Source organism: Alosa sapidissima, chromosome 1, assembly GCF_018492685.1.
Source record: "Alosa sapidissima isolate fAloSap1 chromosome 1, fAloSap1.pri, whole genome shotgun sequence".
Lineage (NCBI taxonomy): Eukaryota > Metazoa > Chordata > Actinopteri > Clupeiformes > Clupeidae > Alosa > Alosa sapidissima.
In genome coordinates, this window is record NC_055957.1 from 39,633,749 (window position 1) to 39,649,197 (window position 15,449).

A 15,449-nucleotide genomic window follows, 5' to 3' on the forward strand; every position below is an offset into this window, starting at 1 on the left:
AAAGAAAAAGAAGAATAGTAATAATTTTCAGAAAGGGTGAATAAATACACTGACGATGGGAAAACCCTGAGGAATGATCTGGAGGAACAGGGCTAGGCAAAGCTGATCCATGGTAAGTGGAGCAGGCCGCAGGAAGCATCAGTGGTGCTATAATAGCATAGCGAAGCCTGGACAGATCCACATAACTTCTAATCCCAGCTCTGCTCCAGAGAAGGGCCTTAGACCCTTTGTTTACTGCTGGATGCTGACAACAACTATTTAGAAGCCCTCAAGTGCCAATTTTCCATGAACCTTATATTTCGATAGAGTGTTTTCCCAAAGGAGCACTCACATGTTAAATTGTATGTCATTGTAAATTGGATGCAAATATCATGGATTAAAGAGAGAATGTGCCTATGTCATTTAATATCCAGCTATGCAAGATATGTGTATTCTATTTCTGCCTCTGATTCTAATTCTTGGGCAAGGGCGTAATTGCATGCAAACTTGCTAAATAAAAAAGACGGTCTTCACAAAGCACAACACATTCTCTGAGTCAAAGCACTTGCTTGTTAATCTGAGGTAATTAGTTCTGGCAAGGTTTTTGTTTGTTCCCCTTCTTCGTTCTATTTTCATTTTGCCCTACATGTTTTGCCTGGAGCAAGTGTTATTTATTTTGACCTACATGCCCTTTGGAGGTTATGGGTTTGTTTTGATTGCAACTTGTATGGCTGAATTTTCCAAATGTGTCAGACAGATATGCAGCTTGAAATATGCAACTTGGTGAAGGCAAAAAGCATCCTCATATACAATATCAATGAGCAACAAAAAGCAGGATGTCCCAATGTTGAACCAGGGTAATTTTTTATTTCAAGCCATTCATCTTTAAGAGATGATAAGATAATTCATACAATCAACAGATTTATTTCATTAAGATAATTCCTGAGATAAAATGTTTGTTTTGAAATTTGCCTTTTTTTCTAAAACGTCTATGAATACACAAATGGAACAGACTGATCAAGCGAGCTTTACACTATCACTATTGAAAGCTTGACAAGACCTGTCATGTTGCATTGAAATCGTCAGATCGTGGATGTATAAAAAACACAGACTGACTACTGCAGTCATGAGCAATGCTTGCTAAAGCAGGAGTGTTGTACAATACACCATACAGGGTTTGATATTCAACATACCAAAAAGACAAATACACACACACACACACACACACACACACACACACACACACACACACACACACACTACCTCTCTGAATTCCTAAAAAGGATTGAAACGCTGAAAAGCATTTAAAAAGGGTGCTCCTCCCCTTCTCCCTCCCTTTGGTCCTGCACACAGAGCCTCTCTGGCTTCATCAACACATTCTCTCAGGAGTCTGCACAGATCTCAGAGCAGCTGTCAAACAGTTGCCAGAGTCCCCCGGGGGAGTATGACAGGACAGGAGCAGCGTTTTGGAGGGGAGCAGAGCAGAGAGGAGAGGAGCAGGAGTCAGGCCGACAGCCCTGAGTGACTCACACACGGGCATCAGCAGTACCCGTGATTAAACTCACACTCACGCGTGGTCCCGGCGTCAGACGCAGTGTCAGGGCAATGAGAAAGCGTGCCGTGATAGTCTTGTAAACTGTCACCTCATTTGTAAGAGATTTGCTGACTGAGTGGAGCAACTATGTACTGTACACAAGTTGAATCATGCCATCGTGATGGCTCAGTTCTGATGAATCTGCCTGTGAGACATGACACTGGTGACACATGGTACGATGCAGCACTGTCTTGCAGCTGAGTCCACCATCAGAGGCGGACAGAGTACACAGCTTCATTACTTGAGTAAAAGTACAGATACCCTTTGCTAAATTTTACTCAAGTACAAGTAAAAGTACAACAGTCAGATGTGTACTTAAGTAAAAGTACTGAAGTACTTGTTTTTAAAAGTACTTGAGTATCAAGAGTAGCCTACATTTTCTAAATATTGCATTACTACTGCCACAGTGCTTACAGTACAGATACGTCCTACATGGAGTTATGAAAAATGTTAATGTTCGAGAATGTAAAAGGAATTGAAAGTAAAATCAAGTCATTTTCATCTTTTTACCATGTTGCCAAGGATGGGCAGTATTTCTAATACATGTATTTAAAGTACGTATTTCAAATACAAAATACTATTTTGTAATTGAAACACTATCATTAACTTGTTCAGAAAATTTAAATAGTCTGGCGAGGTGGGGCCACAGGTGGGCACATTCCCGGGATGGACCTGCTGCGTCTTCATCCATTGTTTCGTCCATGGTTTCGTCTCTTATCTAAATCGGACCATGGAGTTGACTTTGGCGGAAAGCTGAAGGTGATTGCTGATAGGCTGTCCCAATCAGTGGCGCCTGCACAATCCAATCACATTTGAGAGGGAAACAACAAATTGAGGGTTTCCGAGATTTTTCTTTTTTCCTTTTTTTTTTAGAAGAAGTAATGGTTACTCACGGTTATGGATAGAAATGTAGTGGAGTAAAGAGTACAATATTTGCCTCTCAAATGTACTTGAGTAAAGTCATGAGTACTGCCCAAAAATTATACTCGAGTAAAGTACAGATCCCTCAAAATTGTACTCAAGTACTGTACTCAAGTAAATGTACTCCGTTACTGTCCGGCTCTGTCCACCATGACTATGGGGATTTTCTGACACAGTAGTTGCATAAAGCCATATGAAAAGCTTTTCTCTCTGTACATTTTTGTATGTTCTATTTTTATTCCTGCCTGCTTTCTTGAAATGCAGTGATCAGTTCACATTGTTCACACATGTAAAAGCCTCTAAACGCCTCCTCCGTCAAAAATTAGATAATGATGGTGAGTGAAGCTTATTGGAGCCTGATAAAAAAAATGCTAATTTAAAAGAAAAGTGGTCAGCCAGATGAGCTCTTCATTTGCAAACCACAAATGGAGGATGTTGTATTTTCTATGTGATTAACTCAACATGCTGTTGAACATTTCTCAGTGCCTAATGCTGTGCATGATGCTGTAATCATGTCTGCCAGTAAACGTGTGTGTGTGTGTCCGTATGTGTTTACTCACCCACAGTTCTATTGGGTTGCTATAATAATCGGCCCTTTGATTATGACTCTGAGCATTTGACACAGCCTGAGATTGGTCTCATATACTCTACATAATAATATCTAGAGGAAGCTATGATGACCTGGAGAGGAGAGATGAGAGAAGTAAAGAGGAGAGGAGATGAGAAGAGAAGAGAGGATAGGATAGGAGAAGAAAGGAGAGAAGATGAGATGAGAAGAAAGGAGAGAAGAAGGGAAGAGTAAAGAGGAGAGGAGGAGAGTAGATATGTTGAGAGGAGAGGAGAGGAAGAGAGTAAAGAAGAGAAGACAGGAGAGGAGAGGAGGATAGTAGATATGTTGAGAGGAGAGGACATGAGTAAAGAGGAGATGAAATGAGAGGAGGAGAGTGTGTCTGTCTCAGTGCCTAAAGGGGAGTCTATCTCTTTTTTTCTTCTCGGCTTGTGTCTGTTTCTCTCTTCCTCATCCCTTCTTCCGGCTGGACAGAAGTGTACTCGCTTTCCTTCTAAGGCCCTCCAAGAAAGACCTGAATATGTATAATGGTGTCAGATGGCATTAGTCCAGCCATTTCCAATTCTGGCCTGGGTGACTGTCACAGTGAGTTTTCTAAAAATCTGTCTGCACTCTTTTTTCCCTCTCTCTCTCCCTCCCTCCCTCCCTCCCTCTCTTCTCTCTCTTCTCTCTCTTTATCACTCTCTCTCTCTAGTCTGGTGGCATCGAAGGAACCTGACAGCCCCCGGGGAAGAACAGTTCCCATGACTTCGTCACCCTCTGACTTCTTGGACAAGCTCATGGGACGGACTTCTGGCTACGATGCAAGAATCAGGCCCAACTTTAAAGGTACAGCCTCACACACACACACACACACTTTAAAGGTACAGCCTCATACACACACACACACACACACACTTTAAAGGTACAGCCTCACACACACACACACACAGACACTTTAAAGGTACAGCCTCACACACACAGACACACACACACACACACACACATTTTAAAGGTACAGAGCCTCATACACACACACACACACACACTTTAAAGGTACAGCCTCACACAAACACACACACACACACTTTAAAGGTACAGCCTCACACATACACACACTTTAAAGGTACAGCTTCACACACACACACACACACACACACACACACACACACACACACACACACATACACTTTAAAGGTACAGCCTCACACACACACACACACACACTTTAACCCTTAGAACCCGACTGACGCAAAGTGCGTCAAAAAACACACCCTTTCTTCTCTGTTACATTGCTCTGGAACTGTTAGTCGCAGCGGGATGAAACCTGTATTGCGTGACAGAGCAGAAGTGGGGCTTTCCAAAGAGACTACACACTTGTCTGTACGATCAAGTACGAAAATAAAAAAAAATCATGAAATTAAATCAAATTGCATCATATTTACAGTCTATACTTCTCTGCGTTCACCTGCGCACCCATTACTCTCGTTTGAATTACTCGCGAACCTGTGATCGTATCGATATGGCAAGCATATCAGATGAAAGAGGGGACACAGGGCTATCCATTGGTACCATGTTTATCAATCTTTCTGGCTTATAAAAACAGAGGAAGTGACTGCAAAATAATAACGTCATGTACACAAACCAACGCTGCACACCCATTACTCTCGTTTGAATTACTCGCGGACCCGTGATCGGATAGATCCCACGCATGTCAGATGAAAGAGGAGACACAGAGCTATCATTTGATACCAAGTACATCTTTCTGGCTTATAAAAACAGAGGAAGTGACTGCAAAATAATAACGTCATGTACACAAACCAACGCTGCACACCCATTACTCTCGTTTGAATTACTCGCGGACCCGTGATCGGATAGATCCCACGCATGTCAGATGAAAGAGGAGACACAGAGCTATCATTTGATACCAAGTACATCATTCTGGGTTATAAAACAGAAGAAGTGACAGCAAAATAATAACTTCATATAGCTGGACTTACCCCACGTTTTTGTCTGTTCTTGTGGCAAAGCATGTTTATAATCCAACGCTATCGTGTGTTTCTCTATGGCAAAGCATGTTCATAATCCGGTTTTGAGATCCTAGCAAATTCCTGCATGGCATAAAATTCAAGGCTCATATTGCATCCCAATTTGTTCAACAAAGAAACACCTTTTTTTGCCTTTACTTTGTTCATGGCAATCCAGTAAAAAGTTGAGAATCATTATGAGTGCATAGGCACGCAGGCTAACACGCAACCTCGGGTCAAGTCAGGTCAGATCAGTTCGTGTCACAGATATGGAGGGCAGAAAGGTCATTTTTCATCACTAAATAAAAAATGTCATTTATTTCTGTAAATCACACACCACATATTTCTGTAAATTGCTCAGCCCCAGAGTATCCCTCCAACATGGCAATTATATTGCCCAATTCAGGATAGTCTGCTCTACACACACATGAAATGCATGTAGAGCTATGAGCTTGCTGTGGTGAGATACATGTTTTTACAATTTTTATAATACGCTTTTTATAATTACATTTTTTAAAAATCTAAATAAAATCAATGCTAGTACTAATACATGGAATGATGGCAGATCTGGATAGCCTAGACTCTGCTGAAAAAAAACAATGTATAATATGTGTGTGTGGCACTTACAATGACCAGAATAAATCCTTATGAATAAAGGTAGTGAAAATGTCCTAAAAACAGCTTAGGGTTCTAAGGGTTAAAGGTACAGCCTCATACACACTTTAAAGGTACAGCCTCACACACACACACTTTAAAGGTACAGCCTCACACACACACACACACACACGCACACACACACATACACACACACACACACACACACACACACACACTTTAAAGGTACAGCCTCTCACACACACACACACACTTTAAAGTTACAGCCTCATGCACACACACACTTTAAAGGTACAGCCTCACACACACACACACTTTAAAGGTACAGCCTCACACACACACACACTTGTGTTTCTTTCTCAGACTTTTTTAATAAAGACTTCTCCTTAGAATTACGTCACCTGACATAAGTGCATGTCACAACATTTGCACAGATGAAATCACACATTTGAATAAGAGTGAGGTATTTTTTGTTGTGTTTTTTTTTTTTTTTGCTATGCTTATCTGTGGGCTGCAGTGGGTTGGATTGGACCAGAGCTGGAGAGTTTAAACAGAAAGGGGCACAGACTGTGTTTACTCTTCCTATGGCCAAGCGCTCTTGCCGCTGCCCGCGTTGGGTTGGCAGCTGGGCCGGGTGGCTCCGTGCCCCGTCTCCTGCTACCCCTCTTGGCCAGAGGCGCACCACAACACAACACTGACAGCCAGCCTCCCGTATTCAGCCATTCCCTCCAAATTCATCGTTTAAAAAATAAGAAGATGGACCTTGGCAGACAGAAAGAGAATGGCGGAACAGAACGATGTTCAGAGACAGCTGGGGATCCTGCGCAAGTCATCTGTCTCTCGTGGAGGGTGCATGAGCAGAGGTCCATATCTATCACTTTTTGGAGCTGAGCAGGGACTCAGGCAGCAGATAATGAGAAGAGGTGGCTGAAGCGTGAGGTGTGTGTGTGGGGGAGGGGGGTGGATAAAATCAGCCTGTGTGTGTGTGTGTGTGTGAGTGTGTGTGTGAATGCTGATAGACTCAGCCAGTGGCAGGTGAGGGCCAACTGTGCGTTCAGCCGGATCGGCTCTGCCAGCCTGACATCTGCCCCTCAATTTGCAACTCAAACTGCAATATTTTTTTAACCGCCATCCGTAACAAAGCCATTCAATGCATACACAATCTCACAGCAATCACACATTACCAGTCCAAGCCCCTGGAGAGTCTGGGCACACACACAAATGAGTTCATCCTCCGTGGATCTCTAACGGGATCGTTTGTAGAATACATAGAGTGCCAATGTACTGTAGTATGCTTATGGGGTGTTTAACTGTTTTGCTGAGAACCAGCTGAAATAATGTAGTCTTTAAATTAACTCAAAACCAAGATCAAAACAAGGATTAGAATACTGAAATGTGGAGCACATTTGGTAGTAAATGGTTAAGTAATAAATAATATCATAACAGTTCATTTCAAGATCAGACTATGCTTCTGTTGAAAAAAAAATCTTCAAAACAGCTTAGATCTATTGGTATATGGTAAATGCCAGCGTCAGTTTAAAATAGCCCACTACATAAGTATTCTGACTGTGATCCTCTACCAGAGGATCTCGTAACAATGGAATTCAGAACGCAAGATATGAAAAGCACCAGTGGTTGGATTTTAAGAAAAAAAATATAAAAAAGCATGCCTTCATTCATCTAGCGCTTTTAGCAGCTCAGTGCACATGAGAAGCCTTTGGGGAAGCGCTTTGAAAAAGATGGATTTGCATCCACCCAGAAGCTACAGAGACTTATGAGTCTGTGACTTTGAAAAAAAAAAGCTTCAGCTTCAGACATGAGCTTACTCTGTGTGATTCCATGACGCTTCATCAAGTCAACCATAATGTACTGTCAACATAATGCTGCATCAAATGAACCACCAGATGAGTCCTCGCAGTCACAGTGCGCCAAAAGACACTCTGCCATATGTGACTGATTCATGGATCCAAACTGTTCTTAATGAAAGGACATTTTAGAGTTTACCAAATGACTGACAGAACATCAAAAGCTAATCGGGATGATTCTTTTTGTCTTTGTGAACAGGTCCTCCGGTGAATGTATCCTGCAACATATTCATCAACAGCTTTGGGTCTATTGCAGAAACAACAATGGTGAGTCAGTCCTAGAGCTTTTTGTTATTGCACCACATAACTGTAACCTTCCACTATGCCTCTATTGTCACTGTAAGCTTTAGGGTAGAAGCCCAAATGGATTCCCTGCTGTAGTGTGTGTGTGTGTGTGTGTGCGTGTGTGTGTGTGTGTGTGTGTGTGTGTGTGTGTGTGTGTGTGTGTGTGTGTGTGTCACAGTTTTGGCATGCTTTGAAATGAGTCAGGGGCCATTCTCATGTCACAGCAGACCTAAGGCCAGTGACTTGTGGGCAGTTCCAGAAAGTGGTCATTGTGTTGTGGGGGCACGGTGCGGGCATGCAGAGGATGACAACAGGGACACAAGCATGCCACGTATCCTGAGCGAGCATCCATCACCCCCCGCCCTCCCCCAACCACACACACACACACACACACACACACACACACACACACACACACACACACACACACACACACACCCGCAGTCCTGCCCCATGAGCCTCTGGGCGAGCCGTTACATAAGCTTGTTTCTGTTCCCACGACCTGATGAATTAATTAAGCACTATTAAGCTATTACAAGAACTGCTTATCTGAATGACAGTCTAATGGAGGAGGTCTGTAAATTATGTAGCGTTTGCATTAATGAAAGTGTTAAGCTAAGCAATGGGAGCTGAGCACTCCAACCCATTCCTGACGCAAGGGAATTTTTCTGTTGGAGACTATTCCCACCCTATTATTGATGCTAAACTTTTCTAAAAGAGAGAGTACACAGGAGAGCTAATCATAGGATAAATGCCAAGCACACACACACACACAGACACACACACACACACACACACACACACACACACACACACACACACACATAAGCAAATGTGCTGCTGGGTCATCTGTGGCAGCCTGCCAGCACAAAGTCTTTCACAGAAAGTTCCCTTGTCAAACACACACACACACACACACACACACACACACACACACACACACACAGCACGCTTGCTTACTTCCCTTAGCCCTCATCTGAATAAAATATATGCTGAGAGAGAAGACACTCTCACTGAAGTAATTACCTCTGACGAGCCAGTGCTTGCGTGGGTCCCCGCTCCGAGAGCTCACACTTCATAAATACACCACCGCCAAGCCCCCTCGCAAATCACTCTGCCATTTGCTCACAGCTGTTACGTTTGCTTTGTGGTCCAAAGTCTCGGCAGATGATGGAGCAAATTCATTCTTTTTTAAAACACTCAAGCCATGTGGTGGAGTGGAATGTGAGGCTGATCTGGGAATCTCAAATGCATCCCAGCGTGGTGTGTGTGGTGGGGAGGATTGGCGTGAGGCGAGTTTGATTTGCCGTTTGGCAAGGCAGTGACGGGGGAACTTTGAGGCGATAATTCAGTTGTACTGAAGCGATAACTCTTCCAGCCCAGTGGAGTTGCGTAGCGGATAATGTATACACAGAGTTTTTTCTTCCCTGTTTCTTTCTCTGAAAAAAAAAGAAAGGTGGTGGAGACAATGATGGAGAGTGGAGATTGGAGTAACAGAGAGGGAGAAGGAGAGGGAGAGGGAGGAGAAGAGAGACAGGGAGAAAGAGAGAGGGAAGAGAGGGAGGGATTCTCTTCTGGCCTGCTTCCTCCATATGCCACATCTGGATTACCGTAGCACTTCTTAAAGGCACAGCCCTGCCATCTGGCAGAGGGAGGGAGATAGAAGAGGGGAGGTAGGGAGAGAGAGAATGAGATAGAGAGAGAGAGAGAGAGAGAGAGAGAGAGGGTGGGAGAGAGAGAGAGAGAGAGAGAGAGAGAGAGATGGCAAAGGCTGTGCTGTAATCCCTGAGGCCAGGACAGAGGTAGAGTGGAGCATTAACAGCACATGGCATCATTGAGCATCAGGGTCCAGCCTCAGGTCACTGCCTTTGACTGCACTGAAAAAAGCCCGTCACGCTGACAGACACAGAGAGAACAACAGAAAAGGAACATGAAAGAACAGAGAGAGTGAGAAAACAGGGATCTATTGAGACTATCAGGGATAGAGAGAACACACACATATACAGTACACACAGCTAGAGAGAGAGAGAGAGAGAGAGAGAGAGAGAGGATTTAACTGACTCTGCAGCCGGTCGATGTCCAATTACACATCACAATTGCAAACACAATTACACAAGTAAAATGGCCAGTTGCTGTTGATGTTCAGAGCAGCTCTAGCTTCAACTTGATTATGTATTTCTCTTGGCTTGTACTGATGGGAGGCCTCAGAACCCCTGAGCTCACACACACTCACACACACACACACACACACACACACACACACACACACACACACACACACACACACACACACACGGCAGCCAGTGGTCAGTTTGTCATGCACGCCACAGGAGTTGGCATGGCACAGCGAGGTCTGAGAGGGTCAAGCGTATCGCTAGAATAAATGCAGCTCAAATGTGATAGTGCATGTGTGGCTGTGCTGTATTGAAATTACACCACTTAACTTAAAGGTCCACAGCAGGAGCATCATTTCCATCTACCATTTGCCTCGAGTGCTTTTACAGCGCGTCTGCCAGCTATCACTTCCAACAGAAACAGGCTGAGTGGTGTTTTTGCATTTATGTCTGGTTGCTGTGCCGAAATGTATTTGTTCCATTTTTGTCATACATACAAGTCATACATTGAGTCAGTTTCATCCTGTAAGTTCTGAGCTAAGCATGAATGATTAGAAAAGGATACAATGACCAGCAAAACAATAGTATACAGAATACCACTGGATGTAATGTATTACAATCGTGTATTAAACTTGTTATAGGCACTAATTTGAATCAACAATGCACACTACGTATGACTATCATGCTGCAGAAACCACCAATATTGCTACTCTATTGATGTCCCAGAGGTCAATGAAGCAGACAAAAATCACTTAAGACAAATTAATGTACTGAAATCTTCCTTGTCTATGTACTAACCCACCAGTGCTTGTGTGTATGTAAAGTGTAAACCACCATTCAGTTCAACTGCAGCAGGTTGCATCTTTAGGACAACAAAGGAGTCAAATCACACACATAATTTAAGTCATTTGTCTATGATCAGTAAACATGGAGCATGTTTATTGTGCATCTTAACAAAATGTACTGCATTGTTCAAACCCTAATGGAGAAGGTTTATCCATTAAAGAAATGTGCCTGAAGCCAATCTCTCAACTAGTCCTCCTGTTCCTGATTCATCTTACTCGGCTCATGCTGATTATGTAATATGTGACAGGACTCCCGCAGTGACCCCAATACCAAGTTTTTCTTTTTGAAGACTCCAATCACCATGGGAAAGTCTCTCAAAACAGTCATGCTAGCCAGTCATGTTGACAGACAGGGACCCCAGGAGGACTGAAGCACAACTCACAACACCCCATAGGTCATGTCTACTCATGTACGTACTCAACTAGAAGGAAAAAACATGGCTATTGGTGTGTTATCGGAGTCGCAAAAACATAGAAAGCCACTCAAGGTACAAGTGGAGCATGACAGGCGGTCACGGACTCATCAAGCGTGAAAAAAAAAGTTCTACATGTGGCGACCAAGAGGGGGATGGGCAGAAAGAGGGATACAGATGAGACACTTTTTTCCCCTCGGGATGAATAAAGAATCTATCTATCTATCTATCTATCTATCTATCTATCTCTATCTATCTATCTATCTATCTATCTAACACCAGAAGAGCAGATAAGAGTTATGTTGTGTGGTTCGGAAATAATGTCTTCTAAAGTACAAAACACTGATGAGTAATCTTTCTTTCTCTCTCTCTTTATGTCTCTCTGTTTATCTTTTCCTCACTCTTATTCCCTCTCTCTCTCTTTCTCTCTCTTTCATGTGTGTGCTCACTCCGCATCTAATTTTAAGTCAGGGTGAGAGAGATTCATTCTGACAGGTGCATTGCATGAGTACATACAGTATATACATATTTACTGTGTTGTATCACAGAGCGATTCTGCCGTAGTTTTAGCATGCTTGGCACACTGTGGCCATCTGTCTATATGGAGGCATGTATGACCTCATGAGAGGATGCATGTATGGAGGCTTGATTCATCGATGGGACCGGTCCTTCCGGGGATCCATCATGCGAGAGGATCTGCACTGCTTGAGCATGCAATGGCACGCAAGAGATTGCCTAGGAGACCTCGGGAGCTCCGGTCTGCCCCTCGGAGGCTGGCGGTGTTGCCTGGCGGAAAATGGCAGAAAAGCTGGATCACATAGATTGCACAAAAGAGCACAACAGGAGGGGATATGTTGAAAGTAACATTCTAAATAAAAGCATCTGATCATTTCCCTCTCATCATTTTTTATTTGATGTCCAGATTTTAAAATGGACAGACTACTCAAGACGGGACATGTTGTGTGACTGGAGAAGAAGAGAGAGGGAGAGGTCAGGTGTATAACCGGCTTTGGTTGTGCCCGAGTCTGATGTGGATCGTTAGACTTGCGCAGACGTATGCAGAAGTCAAAAGAAGAACCAAGGAGCAGGACCGGAGCACACAACGCTTTAAGTGATTTTTATTAGCCTAGTGCAAACCGACTAACGTTTCGACACCCATGTGTCTTCTTCAGAGTCCTTGGTTCTTGTTAGACCTTGGGTCTCCTCTTTTGTCTGATGTGGATCGTGTTGGCTGTGCCTGAGTCTGATGTGGATCGTGTTGGCTCTTAGCGGGCACAGTGAGAGCAGCCAGAGTTTGTGTCGCTGCCTTAGCTCAGAGTTTGAGAGCCTCCCTTTGCCCTGTGCACCCACCCACCCACCCACCAACCCACGCACCAACCCACGCAGGCAGGCAAACGGCCCCAGCTGACAACGGCGCGTGTCTGACAGGCGCTCCCTCTGACAGCCAGCATCTCTGAGGGGCCGCTCTCGTGGGCCTGTCTTCCAACTGGTGCGCTGCGTCTGCTTCAGAGGTGATATCTGCCTCCCTCCCTCCCTCTCTCTGTCTCTCGCTCCTTCTCTCTCTCTGTCTCTCGCTCCCTCTCTCTCTCTCTGTCTCTGTCTCTCTCCCTTTCTCCCACTCTCTCTCTGTCTCTCTTCCTCTCTGTCTCTCCCTCTCTCTCTCCCTCTCTCCCACTCTTTCTGTCTCCTTTTTTCAGAGCATGGGCTGTCCCCTCCTGTGTTTCCTGCTGAGTGTCTGCCCTGCGCCCTCTCAAGACAGCCCGTCTTTCTAATAAACTCTAATGGAAAATGGCTGAGCTGGACGGATAGTGATGCAGAAGCCGCATCCTCACCCAGAGTTTCAGTCAAAAGCCAGGGCCTGCCACCCCCAACCATCCCACTTCACCCCCCCCACCCCTTCCTTCTCAGGGGCACTGTCATATTTTATTACACCAGCCATGGTCTTCATATCCATCTGAATTATGTCACAGAAACTGATATGAAATGTGTTTCAACTGATTTAATATTACATTATGATAATATATCTAATCTTTCTTTTATTAGTTTCCATTTCAATTTCATCCACAATTTAGAAACAACTGCGAGGATAACAAAACATTCCTCCCTTCTTTGATAGCAGTCAAACAGTAGTGTTGAAGAGAGTTAGAGACTCTCTCATACAGCTGTCTTCTTGACTAAACACTTTTGATTGACATTTCATACACATGCCCCAGAGTTGTGCCACCTTTTCATTATATAGGTCATTAGTATCCACTATCCAGTTACCAGTTTGCCAGACCTAGAGTATGTGTTAGCATATCACACATTCAGGAAACGAAGGAGTGCGCGCACATCACAAGAGTGCAGGTGCTGGACCAAAAAAAGTAACTGAGAAGAAATAATAAAGGTCCGCACACTGATTAAAGCTCCCAAACGTGGATTTATTTGGCACAAGGTTTGGGAGCTTTAATCAGTGTGCGGACCGTTATTATTTACCTTCTCAGCATATCACGCATTACCAGCCCATGCGTACCCATCTCGGTAAAGTAGGGACAGTGGGACTGACACATGATGAGTAGACCAAAGGATGATTGGATTCTGTTGAGGCCATAGATTGGATTAGATCCTCAACCTTAGACCTTCAGCTGTATCCTCTCTATGGACGAATATTTAATATCTGCTATGTGACCATGCAGGGACAATCTCACGCATAGAGTGTTGCAGAGGTCTCTGCCTGTCTGTTCTCTGAATCCCACTCACTGGATTAACTCTAGCAAAGCCATAACTAACACATGTTGGTATACATACTTCATTTCTGTCAATCGTGGACAATGTTACGTGTACATTATCTGATCAACTGAGATGTACAGTGTTCATTATCAAATGACCATGACTTTTGCCAACATATGCAGGTCATTGATTTTATTTATGTTTCCTCATAGCCACCCTATATTCACAGAGCACCACTGCAAAGAGCAAATAGATCAGATGTACTGATTCCTGTGTCTCTGCCATAGACATTGTGATTGAGGTTAAGTGGTCGATGTTCCATGTGTTCTTTTTGGGCAGGACTACAGGGTGAACATCTTCCTGCGACAGCAGTGGAACGACCCTCGGCTGGCGTACAGTGAGTATCCGGACGACTCCCTGGACCTGGACCCTTCCATGTTGGACTCCATCTGGAAGCCCGACTTGTTCTTCGCCAACGAGAAAGGAGCCCACTTCCATGAAGTCACCACAGACAACAAGCTCCTGAGAATATTCAAGAACGGCAACGTTCTTTACTCCATCAGGTGAGTGGACATTTGCCACTGTGCCACCACTGGTCTCTATTGAACACGTGAAATACGGAACTGTCACACAAGAATGTAATAATTCCACCACTAAGCACAGAATTAACACTGTGGGTATGACAAACTGTCTCATCACCGTAGTCACGTCCCATTCATCTCAAGTATGAAATAACGGCTGGAGAGATGAGGGGTGGGGTAGGAGGAGGGTGGTGTCACTTCATGGTGTAAATCTAAAGATCCACAGTGCACTTTTCGGGTTGCAGTCAGAGGCTGACTGAGAAATGGAGATTAAAAAGAAGAAGCAGCCGTCTTGATGGAAGGCCACAGCGGTATGACAGGAGTGGATATTTCCCTCGACTGCCCAGCCTGTCTCTCAGGGGAGCCGGTGAGGGGGCAGTGAGAGTGGTGGGGAAACATAATTAAAGCATCCAATCTGCTGCTGTCAGCTAGGCCCTCGTCCGCATCAGCCAATCAGCTCACTGCTAGGCACACAACGCTGTATGCACTGTACGCTTGGTTGTTTACAAGGTGGATTTTCGTGGTATAAACAACTCAAAGTACTCTGTATTGGGATCATGTTTTTTCTCTCTCACTCTCTCTCTTTCTCTCTCTCTCTCTCTCTCTCTCTCTTTCTCCCAGATTGACACTTACTCTGTCATGTCCCATGGATCTGAAGAATTTCCCCATGGACGTGCAAACGTGCATTATGCAGCTGGAGAGTTGTGAGTCTCCCGATGTACCTTTGTGATCAGTGCAAGCTTGTTATGTAAGATCTCAAACTGAACACATGACATTTGGTTGGCATTTTCATCCCTGAGCACAGTCTCTCTCCCCCACCTCCCCCACTGACTGCAGCCAGAAGCTGTAGTCAGGTCACTCGCTGAAATTTGATCAGATTTTTTGTGGTGTGGGGTTTTACCTGGGTCTGTCAGACCAGAACAGGTCATTGTGCGTGATTAGCTAATAACCCGA

General features: G+C 44.2%; 1 protein-coding gene across 2 annotated transcripts in view; it reads left to right on the top strand.

Annotated features, from left to right (window-relative positions):
- Nucleotides 1–15,449, top strand: part of glra3 (glycine receptor, alpha 3) — a 64,928-nt gene that overhangs the window by 26,964 nt on the left and 22,515 nt on the right. For both annotated transcript variants that reach the window (XM_042111091.1, XM_042111083.1), the window contains exons 2-5: nt 3,757–3,890; nt 7,748–7,815; nt 14,254–14,477; nt 15,117–15,199. In XM_042111091.1, the coding sequence (XP_041967025.1) occupies nt 3,757–3,890; nt 7,748–7,815; nt 14,254–14,477; nt 15,117–15,199 (509 nt within the window). The remainder of the gene's footprint in view (nt 1–3,756; nt 3,891–7,747; nt 7,816–14,253; nt 14,478–15,116; nt 15,200–15,449) is intronic.